This window comes from Cystoisospora suis (genome assembly GCF_002600585.1).
Source record: "Cystoisospora suis strain Wien I chromosome Unknown contig_2080, whole genome shotgun sequence".
Classification (NCBI taxonomy): Eukaryota; Apicomplexa; class Conoidasida; order Eucoccidiorida; family Sarcocystidae; genus Cystoisospora; species Cystoisospora suis.
In genome coordinates this window covers 102,966-113,363 of record NW_027154879.1, presented here as the reverse complement: position 1 = coordinate 113,363, position 10,398 = coordinate 102,966, and the positions used below count along the sequence as shown (strand labels likewise).

General features: G+C 54.7%; 2 protein-coding genes across 2 annotated transcripts; one reads left to right on the top strand and one right to left on the bottom strand.

Annotated features, from left to right (window-relative positions):
• Positions 1 to 405: 405 nt before the first annotated feature.
• Positions 406 to 4,269, top strand: CSUI_004463 (apicomplexan specific protein). The gene is made up of 7 exons (XM_068064654.1): positions 406 to 992; positions 1,084 to 1,267; positions 1,371 to 1,464; positions 1,616 to 1,733; positions 1,824 to 1,897; positions 1,989 to 2,052; positions 3,393 to 4,269. Exons 1-6 carry the CDS (start codon positions 949 to 951, stop codon positions 2,033 to 2,035), a joined length of 561 nt encoding a protein of 186 aa, XP_067923383.1. The 5' UTR covers positions 406 to 948; the 3' UTR covers positions 2,036 to 2,052; positions 3,393 to 4,269.
• An 892-nt stretch (positions 4,270 to 5,161) lies between these two features.
• On the bottom strand, positions 5,162 to 10,327 carry CSUI_004462 (rna family protein; the record flags this gene model as incomplete). Its single annotated transcript, XM_068064653.1, has 5 exons — positions 7,610 to 10,327; positions 6,561 to 7,100; positions 6,040 to 6,341; positions 5,478 to 5,565; positions 5,162 to 5,337 (listed from the first exon to the last, which is right to left on the bottom strand). Coding segments are annotated over exons 1-5 (2,685 nt in total), but the record flags the coding sequence as incomplete, so codon positions are not given.
• Between the last annotated feature and the right edge of the window lie 71 nt (positions 10,328 to 10,398).

The following is a 10,398-nucleotide window of genomic DNA, read 5'->3' as shown; positions in this document are numbered from 1 at the left end:
GTAAACGAACTGTCTCCTCAAGGTCCCTCTGCTTGGGCCCCTGATTTCGTTTCCTGCTTCGCAGCCCACTAAGGAGGCCCTCTTCTTCGAAGCGAATGTGCCCGTCCGATCTTGTCGTATTATGGATTCTCCCTGTAGTGTGGGACGTTCTCTCGGCGCCCCGAAGAAAATCTGTTACCAGCTACGGACTGGGAGCGACCGTGCGCGACTCTCATCTCGATTGCCTTGGAAACAGCTCAGTCGTAGAACGCATCTAACATCATAATACAGCGGCTTTGTAATTGTCACTTTACGTTTCGGGGGCCCGAGCGTAGAGTAAATCTCATTTCTCTCCGGCTTTCGGTTCTTTCTGTCCCGCGCATCTCCGTGTTTCGTGACTTGACTGAGCGCTCTTCCCCTGCGTCCCTGTCCAACATCTAGCGCGCGCTGCCGCAAACTGCCCTTTCAATATCGCATGAGTCGAGCTGCATATTTGTCGGAATTGGTTCCCGGCTTTTCGTTGTCTGTTTGCAAAGTTACCGTAGTGTGGATGTTTCGAATTCTACGGTCTAGAGGCCATTTATCAGGTTGTCGCTCTTTCTGTTGGCATTATTCGGTACTGTTTCCAAGCCATTGTCTAAAGCGGGTTCCCCTTCTTGCTCAACACTACATGCGATGTTGTGGGCGCTTCCTCGGCACAGCACTGCCGCAGTTCCTCTCACGTGCGCGTTTCTGCATTTTCTTGGCCAGATATCGTTCCGTGTGAGATTTGCACCCACCATCTGATCCGCCCCGGGCGTTTGCTGGATGGAAGTGGAAGCTCTGGAAGGGCCGGTGACCCGACAGCTGTAGGCCGGGGTGCTGCCATTCGTGTACGTAGCTCGCGGTTTTGCAGCAGGTGACTCTGAACCATCGAGATACTCCCGCGTCAAAGGCCAAGCCAAAGGTCACTATTTTGGGTCCGCAAGAATGGCCGGTACCTTCGATGCAGAGAAAGCTGAGGCACTCCTCAGGTGGGTGGGGTCGCAATATCCTCGACTCATGCTGCTTGGGATGTGTCGCACCTCTCCTGTAGATGTGTTTTTGCGACTTCGATTGGTACAGGGAGATCGTCACAGTGGAGTCCTATGGCACCTTGAGTCGGAAGGCCGCTAGATATGAGCTCGAGAAAAAAATGGGCTTGAAAGAGGATGATCTCAAGCCGTTTAAGGACGAACTCAGTGTTTTGCTTGAGAAGATTGTTGACGACATAACTGCAAATCTGGCGGATGACTCAAACGACAAAGCGGTACGTCCCCCGTCCCGCGATAAGCAGACGATTACGGCAGACCAGTGGCACAGGACAATGCTGCGCCCTTTCCCTGCGCTTTCCCTCGCCGTTTGCGTTGCAGGATGATTCTGATACCGCCGAGGCTGAGGACGGAGAACCCGGAGAAAAGAAGCCGAAGACGACGAGCATGCCGAAGAATTTAAAGAAGCTTCAAGGTAGGCTACAGACCTGTCACTACCCGCCCGGCTATGGAGATTCCCATGAAAACTGCCAGCCCGGCCGAAGCACCAAAGTCCTTTGTCGCTTTCAAAGACAATAGGATCTAAGCACTCCATCGTCCGTGCTTTGTCGTGGTGCTCCCTCCAGCTTCCTTAATGTCGAGAAATGACTTCCTCGAGAAAGCTCCAGTGCTCGCGTCACGGGTGGGCGATGACTTTTCCTTCGAAATGAAGCCCAGGACGTTCAGCAGTGGCTCGTGTGGCTGGTAGGTGGTGCAATCAGTCGGGGAGGACCACAGCACGTTCTTTCTCAGGAAGATACAGTGAAGAGACTTCCGCCGTTTTGCTGCTCGCAGGTTTTATGGGGCAAAGGTTCCAATTAAGGTCGGCAAGCAGGAAGTCTGGTGCCAGCTTGGTGTGAACTGTACTGGTAAGTCAGGGGATCAACGCGCCTTGTAGCAAGAACCTTTAGTTTGCCGGACCGGGATAGATGTGGCCTTCGCATTATATACTGCCTACAGTTCTCGGAAGCAAGGAGTGGAGTGAGGGCAAGAAGCGCAAGAAATAGGCCGCGAGGTGGCACCGGTGAGTGCGGTCCCCCACCAGCAATACATCAGGTACCCGGATCACTAGCCGAAAACTCTAGAAACCGCGTCTCGCGGGCATGCCTCTCAGTTGTTTCTACAGCCCCCTGCCGCCCCAGACACTCGTCGTACATTGGGCGCCAACGTTGTTGCCGTGTCCTGGTGTCCTTTGCCAGCTTGTGGCTGGTAAGGCTGCTCACTCGGCTGGGGAGGATACCAGAAAGCCTGCACGTGGACGATTGACATCTGACGTCGTCGAGAACTGTAGATGCGTCCCGGGGTGATGCTAGTCCGCTTTGGTTCTGCTTAGTTCTCGTCAGAGATAGTTGGCGCTTGTTCACCCAGTGTGCCACCAACGAAACGTTGAGGCCGGGCGTTCGACATCAGGGGAGGGAGTAATCATTGCCTCCACGGTGCGGACTCAGTCGCGCGTCCAATTGTCTAATGAGGAATCAGTCGCTACTTGCCCAGTGTGCCTGTAACGGAAGCAGGGCCACCGAGTGTCCGACTTCAGCGGAGGGGGCGCCACTGTCGCCGCGGTTAGCGTTAGTGGGGCGCTTGAACCGTCTCATGTGGGAAGAACCTTAGGGGCGCGACAGCCGCAGCTGTGTCTTTCCGCACGCGGACACCCTTTAGAAAGGCCAACTGTGCCCGCAGACAGGACCCACAGCAAAGACAGCAGAGAGAAACACACGCACACTGCGCCCCCCGGCACAAACCGCACACCGAGGCGTTACTAAACTTAAAGCAGAGTTAGTCAGGCAGTCGCGTAACCGGCTTACGCCAACTTCTATGAGCGACCTCGCCGGCGACTTTGAATGCTAGCACAATTCACTCCGGACAGCCGGCGCCAGGTATCACTCGACCACATCGATAACTCCTTTAGAAGACCTGAGCTCACATCGGGAATTATGACAAGGCTCGATTTTTCTGCGTGAAGTGTCCCTTACAGCTGGATGGTGCACTCGGATTCTGGCAGATTAGGTGCGTCGTATACCTTCACAACGCGTTGGTCTCCTTTCCCCTTACGCATTGACAATCGAGTGGTCGATGCGTGTCCGAGCACATGTCCTCCGACTGAAAGCAGAAAGTGAAGCAGGGTATCACAGCCAGGCACTGGGCATTGCGGTACCCACCTGGCCTCGTCGGGTTCGCCACAAATGTCAGGCCTCCTCCAGGGTCAGCCCTGATCGGAGGAGCCGACTTATCGACAAACTGTTGGAAGTATCGGACGCGTAACGGCCTACATCACTTGGTTGGTAAGAATGACGGCGAGGTTGTACTGCTCAGCAAGTTTCATCAGCGCGCTCAACGTTCTGTTGAGCTTCTGTTGCCTGTCAGCTAGTTCGCCCCTGCCGCTGAAATCTACTCGGAATAGAGCAATGATGGAGTCCACGATCAAGAGAGCTGTTCACGAATGAGCTTCTTATGCGGAGTATAGCGCCATTGTCGACTGATTACCAAATTTCTCTTCACACATCTGTTTGTACACCGAGTCTTTTACCCGGAGGGGTCAAAGATGGGGCTTCAGCTGACTGACCTTCGCAGCGGCGACTGTGAGGAGCTGGTACATATGTTCGGTGGTGAACGCCCGGGCGTACATGATGTTATCAAGAACACCATCTCCGTCAAGCCCGAAGCGTTCGGCGATGCATTGAATCTTTTCCGGGCGGAAGGTCCCCTCCGTATCTATGTAGCAAACCTAATCCACAGAAAGATAAACTTCAGAAGATGGGTGAAAGCGGAGACGGCAAAAAGTACCTTTCCGCATCCACCTTTCATGTCGCGTGGCAGCTGCGCGGTCACACACATCGTGTGGCAGACCTGCGTCTTTCCACACCGGTTCTCTCCAAACAGCTCCGTGATGGACATGGTTTCAAATCCACCGCCAAGAAGCTGATCCAGCTGCTCGGAACCTGAAGTCGTAGCTTAGAACGCGTCTACTTTGTGACAGTTGGGGCTTCTTGCCCACCCGTAGTGATCTTCATAACTCGCGCGCGCTTCTGCACTAGCTCGACACCCGTTATGAAGGAGTTCGACATTTCCAATTTTGCAGCTGCATCGACAATCTTCTCCACTTTCGCTTCCGATAGTCCTTTGACTAAACATAGTTCCTTCTTCTGTTGGCATCGTCCTATCAGTCCTGAAGACTCGCCAAGCACCGAGAGCGGAACTTACTGTCGTTTGTATTATGGACAAGACTGTGCAGTAACCCGACTGCTTCAGCTTGTTTATGTCGGCGGCATTGATGCCGACCGCTTGCAGCTTGTCCTGGGGCACACTCCTTCATCACTAGTTGTGCTGTCACGAGCGGCTGGGACCTACGATGCTCTGGAAGGTGTCATCGCCCTCTTCTGGGAGTCCGGTCAGGTGCGGTGTTGTCGAGATATGCTTTCGAACAGATTTGCTCTCGGTTAGAGTCGCCATGGTTTTCAGGAGGCGGGACTAAGTCTTCAAACTGCTCCGGTACTATCAGGCCCAGGTGCAGACTGCGTCGCCAGTTACGACGTAGGAGCAGCAGGGACCTCAGCTGCGTGATGTAGGTACAGTCGCGTATTCGGACGAGGAGTGCGCAGGACTGTGTCCGGTGTAACAAACACGCGAGTTCTGTTGTGACGGCTTTCTTGCTGTCAGTTTCAGGATTTGGTAGGTAGAAAAAAAATCAAATACTGCTTGGTACGAGCACGTCTCTCCTCCATTTAGGTCCGCAGGTCTGGAGCGGCAACCCGGGAATGAGAGGGCACTTCATTCTAGCTCCCGCGTTTTTTAGAAACCGGGTGAGAGAGCTGGGAGGCCAATTCTTGTCCAAGTCGACAAGTACATCAAGTTCTTTTGGTCTGCGAGCACTGTACCTCTTCTCACGAGAAGTGGCTAACAAGAGGCTTCACGCCGCTGTTTCGGGGATGTAACGCCATGCGTTCGGCGGGACACTCGGCACGCTATCGAGCCGTCTGCTGCTGGCTCTGGCCGGCTGGCAATACGCTGCAGCGCACTTGATTCTGCTTCGGCATGTAGCACTGCTGGCGGGTTTCAACAAACCGCATAACAATCCGCAGTCAAAAAAAAAAAAACGAGAGGCGGGTGGCTGCCCCCTCAAGGAGAGAGCCTACTTTCACGGACTTCCTCGGTTCGGCCCGCATACTTGTTCGTGCTCATGGACTCGCGCGCCCATGCGCTGCAAGGCTCAGTGGCTGCACAAGCAAGCTTCTTTAGCTCGTACATGACTATACCTCCGGCAACTGCTACATTTAGCGAATCCAGAAGCGGAGACATCGGCAGGGCCACCCTGGACAGTACAAGACAGATCGAGGGGAAGAAAAAATTGGAAGAAGCAGCCAGCTTAGGCTTCACATCCATATACCCTGTGCTAGAAATTCGCAGAAGAGGAGCTGAGCTTCTGTGAGGAAGCGAGCTCGATGGACTCACCTTGTGCAGTGGCGCAGCACCACCGGCGAGGGGCCATGTGATTCATTGCCGAGAATACAACAAAAGCCGTTATGTGACTGTAGAGCACCTGAAGCACCCAGTTCAAACTCAATCCTCCCTTAATCCTACATTCAGGACCCGGTAGCCACCTTGCTTTGCGTTCCTTTTCTGAAGCGAAGCGCTTGTCCAGCAAGCAGCCTGCTTTCTCAGGAAAGACAAGGCAGCAGTGAGGAGATTTGCAATGTTGAGTGGAACCCTACCGGCGAGAGCCTCAGGCCTTGAGCCTTGAGTGTCAGCTACAACAGCGAGAATCTTCCGCTCTTCGCACAGACGAAGAAGCTTCTCCGCAGAGCCCCGCACATAAGGAATATTGTAATGAAGACCCTGGCTGACTTCCTCGAAAAAATGAAAGGACAAGACAGTAGACCGAAGGGGTGACACTTCCTCCAGTGAAGCTGAGACAGGCTGTGCGAGGCAGGAAAAAAGTCGGACGAGCCTCTACACTGCGTCCCGATGGTGCAAAGGTGTTTTCGCGAGTAAGCTGGTCGGCTGCAGAGTTTACCGGACACCAGGACAGCGCAAGCGGAGCACAGGTCCGTGCTGCGTAGTCGTCGCTCAGCGATATCATCAGTCATACTATCGCCAGAACCACCTTCTCCTAGGGCATTACGGAGTGGCAGCGACTGTGACATTCGGCCAATGAAACTTCGTAAGCACATTTCAGCACTTACCATGACTTTCCAGTTGAACGGATCGGCCGTCCCATCAACGTAATATATGCCGTCGAAACCAAGGACAGCTGCGTTCCGGACGAGAATGCCGACATTCCAGACGTATTTTATGCAATCCAGTGCCAGTATGCACCTGATTAGGCACAGATCGGAGAACAAGCTCTGACCAGATTCGATTTCGAAGAGTTTCCGCACAAGGGGGCAGGTTCAACGTGACCCGGGGATACAGTACAACCGCTTGAAGCAGATTTTCAGTTCATCCCGCTCTCCTGCTACCCGGGGCTTGCTGCGCGACTAGTCTACACCCGCATTTTTCTTGACGGCAAACGTGGTCTCGCTGTGCCTGACTCACTTGGAAGTGCCAAAATCGAATCGCTCCCGAGGTCTTCTCAGACACCCCAGAACGCGCTTGCTTCCCGATGCTAACGACATTCCCTGGCCTCCACCAAGGACGAATGTCGATGCTTGCGCTTCCGCAGCATTGCCTGCTTGACTGGGGACGGCTCCAGATCTCCTGGGCTTCTTTATGCTGTAACGCGGCGTCTTCCGTGCAGTAAGAAACTCCATTACTCCCGTGTAGGTGCATTTCGCTTCGGCCGTATTGAGCTTGAAGGCAGATGGCATACCAGCCATCGCCGGGTTGTCCGTAAGTAGCAGATCAAACCGGATGTTACCGGCATCGTCAACAGGTTTTCCCTCTGTTGAGGATTTCGGGGCCTCCGTACGGGACAACCCAGTGTTCTGCGGCACTTCCACCTGTTCCCCACCCTGTTCCGCAGGCTCAGGTAAAACGAGGCTTCCTTCTTGGCGCGCGAGGAACCGACGGTAGCGCGGGCTACACATGAAGCGTATGAGCGGGTAACCGACCACCACTATGCTTTCATGGCTCCTCCTGAAGCACGGGGGGGACAGAGAGAGAAAAGTGCACTCGGGTGCCTCCGAAACTGATATGGTCATTTTACGTTGCTGCGCAAGGACCTTCAACCTCGTTTCTCGTTGAAGCCATCCACACAGGAGTTACTGTCCAGTAGCTGTTCTACCTCATGGTCGGGTGGGCTTGAAACCAGTGCCTTCATTGACTGGAGTTTGTCACTAAACCGTTGCTGAAACAGTAGAACCGACTGGCCGCCAGCTGTCGTGCTTTCAACTACATCCACTGCATTTCGTGGCATCAGCACCGGTAGTGGAAGCTCCCGTCGATAGCCTGGCTGACTTTGCCCAACCTGAGTACTCTGTGCGGTCCTCAAGACCGGGCAACAAGATCAACGGCGCTGACCATGGTTTCGGATGAAAGATACAATCGCTTAACTAGGCTCCGCACAAACTATGTAATTCGTCTCAGCAGGGACTGGAAGCCACGATTGCACCTTGTTATTGATGCACCGTTCACAGCAAACCCACCTCAGATCACTTCGTCTTTTTAAACGCATGATGTGCTTGATGAGCACGTTTTTCCTGCTGCTTATGAAGTCCACTTTCGACTTCTCAAGACCCGTCCGCCTGAGGCCGTCTCCGGGGCCGCAGGTCTCCCCCGTAATCGCCGAAGAATCTGCTCCTGCAGCACCTCCTTCGGCCCCCAGTCGACCAGGATCATGTCCAGCGGGGCAGAATGAAGCTCCTCCAGTCTCCCGCCATTCCGTGGACCTTGGCTGTTTCTTCACCCTTGGTGTCTGCCGCAGGCGCTCGTGTAATACTCCTGACTCTTCCTCGCTTGATTTGTCCGGAACGTCTGCGTACTTGAAGGCCTCGACTGCTAGCGGAGATGGTGTCAGGTTCCCGACTAAGTCGAAGTGCCGTCCTCGAAGCTGTGAAGCCACCTCGACCGCCTTGATCTCTCGTGTTGGGCTACGAGTAGTTTTCAAACACGCCATGCTTTCGACTCCTTCGTCATGTGCTTTGTCCGAGAAACTCTGTGATGCTTTGGCGGCTGTAATAGTTGCAACCTCGTTCTGTCCGCTACCGGCTTCCAGCCAGCGGGAATGGGGCGCAACACCGCGCAGCCACGCTGGTATAGGTCGAGCGTGAGATGCGGCGCACTGGCCGACACTTCTTTTAGCCTTCTGTAAGGCGGCAGTATCAGTAGTAGGCATGGGTGGCCACTGTGCACCGACGCTGCCGGCGACGGGCGCAAGGTGTCCCGCTACGGCGGCACAGCAGGTGTGCCCGCTCTGTCCTTGTTCGTTTGTTGTGACTCCCCCGTCCATGGCGTGACCCCCGTGTCGAAAAAGCAGCTCCTCAGCTCCCTTTCCATTCTTCCCGCTGCCTTGAAATGCGCTCCCTTTCGGTTCTCTTGCCCTACGTCTTTCCGCAGACGGTGGGCTGCCGAGATGCAGCACTCTTTCCTGCCCATGAGAAGCCTCCGGGGGCGAAAAACTTGGCCGTTCTTCAGTTGCTACTCCGTGTCCTCCAAGTGCCGTTGACACAAGCGTTGGTGAACGCTGTAGTGGAAAAATTGGCCTCTGCCCGGGTGTGGTCGATGCAGGCGCAGGAATTCCGTCTAAGTGCTTCCCTCTTCCCTGAATGAAGGTGCGTCTTCTGGAAGCGTTATCCTCCTCAATCATCTCCACTTCCGAATGCGGGCCCGATCCTTCCGGACTTCCGCTGTCGGTCGGGTCAGCCTGACCGCTATTGCTGTCTGCAGTGCAAATGTGAAGACGCCTCATTGCAGATAATTCCCCTTTCATGCACAAAGATTCGACGCACAACCCAGGGACACTGGTGGCGAGCAGGCCATCCATAAAACTATTCTTTTCAAGCAGATGAAGCCCACCTTCCTTCCGCGACAACACGCAAGGACACATGAGCACGGAAGGCCCGGAATGTACGCCGTTTGCTGTCCAGCCTTCTTTGCGACACCGGGTACCAATAAACCCGACATTATTTAAAAGCGCTCGGGGCAAGGACCCGAAGAAGAAACAACTTGGCGCGCCCCCTAGTCTGGGCGGGCTACGGCCGCGTAGAGCAGAGAGAGAAGGGTGCATTGTTTTACTCACGTGTATTCGAACATTATCCTCTGGTGGATCTCTTCCCTTCACCGAGTTCCCAGCCTGACTTCCAGTTTCTACTGTGTCGATGAGGAGTGGTGCTGCCTGGGCGATCCGTTTTCGCGCGAAGGGGTAGGGTCGAGTCAAGGCAGCACTTCCGTCAGCCGAGCAGCCCCACAGTTTCAGCAGGTTGTTCGCCTGTCTGCTGAGAAGTCGCGAGCGTGGTGCAGCTGGACCAAATGTCGTTCCGCTGTCCCATAGTGCAACAAAGGGAGCTAACAAGCTTACGGAAAAAGGCAGCGAGAGCGCTCGGCACACGAGTAGGTGAGAAGGAGGCACAGGCAGGCGACCTGGCTTCAAAGAAAGAGCTGTCCAAACCTTGAAGGGCACCGAGTTGGACGACGGTCTCTCGGCCGATCATACGGTGGCTGTCGGGGCAGAGCCGTCCACCGTCGATAGATTGAGGGCTGTCCTCTTTAGTGCGGCTGTCTTTTAGGTTTGGATCGGCAACCACGCTACCACAAATAGGATCAAGAAACACTGCTCGTTGGTGTCCTCGGGAAAACGAACACACCGAGCATCTCCCCGGGCCAACACTGCGGCTCCGCTCGCCAAGCTTTCCAAAAGGCAGTGCCTGCTATTATGGGAAACTTGTCGCCAGAACGGCAAGTCAGCATGTCGCCTCCGTGATTTTGCAGCCACGAGCACATCGCCACACTGTCTTACTTGCTTTAGAACTGACACGGTGTACGGCGCGGCGGAGTTGTTGACTGCGAGCCGCGGGAGTCCAAACAGGTTTTCGTATGTGCGTTTTCGAGTGCTATGTGATTACGAACTGCGACAAGCTGGTCGCTAGAGAAGTGGAGACAGGTCTACAGAGAGATGGAGGAATTCAACCGCATGGGAGTGTCAGCTGCGCGAAGGCGGGCGTCACTGGCCTACTGTCTCACCAGGCGACGGGACATTTTGCCGCTCTTGCATTCCGATCATAAACCGGAGAATGCAGCAGCATCCAATTTTGCTCGCTCGAGCACTCACCGTATCAGGACTACAGGGATAAGCGTTAGAAAGGTGAACTTCCTCATGACATCGGAGTACGCAGTCTCCGATGCAAAGGGAGACACATGCTCAAGCACGTGGCGGGAGCCCGGAGACTTCGCGGGCCCGGCAAGGGGGGAGCTTGCAGCACGACTCCAGTTGTTTTCG

Bases quoted from the DNA above. Each gene is read 5' to 3' on its own strand.
- CSUI_004463 (XM_068064654.1), top strand. From the start codon at position 949: ATGGCCGGTACCTTCGATGCAGAGAAAGCTGAGGCACTCCTCAG. The intron at 1,465-1,615 runs GTAGGCTACAGA...TGCTCCCTCCAG, and splicing joins GAATTTAAAGAAGCTTCAAG to CTTCCTTAATGTCGAGAAAT. The intron at 1,898-1,988 runs GTAAGTCAGGGG...TACTGCCTACAG, and splicing joins GCTTGGTGTGAACTGTACTG to TTCTCGGAAGCAAGGAGTGG.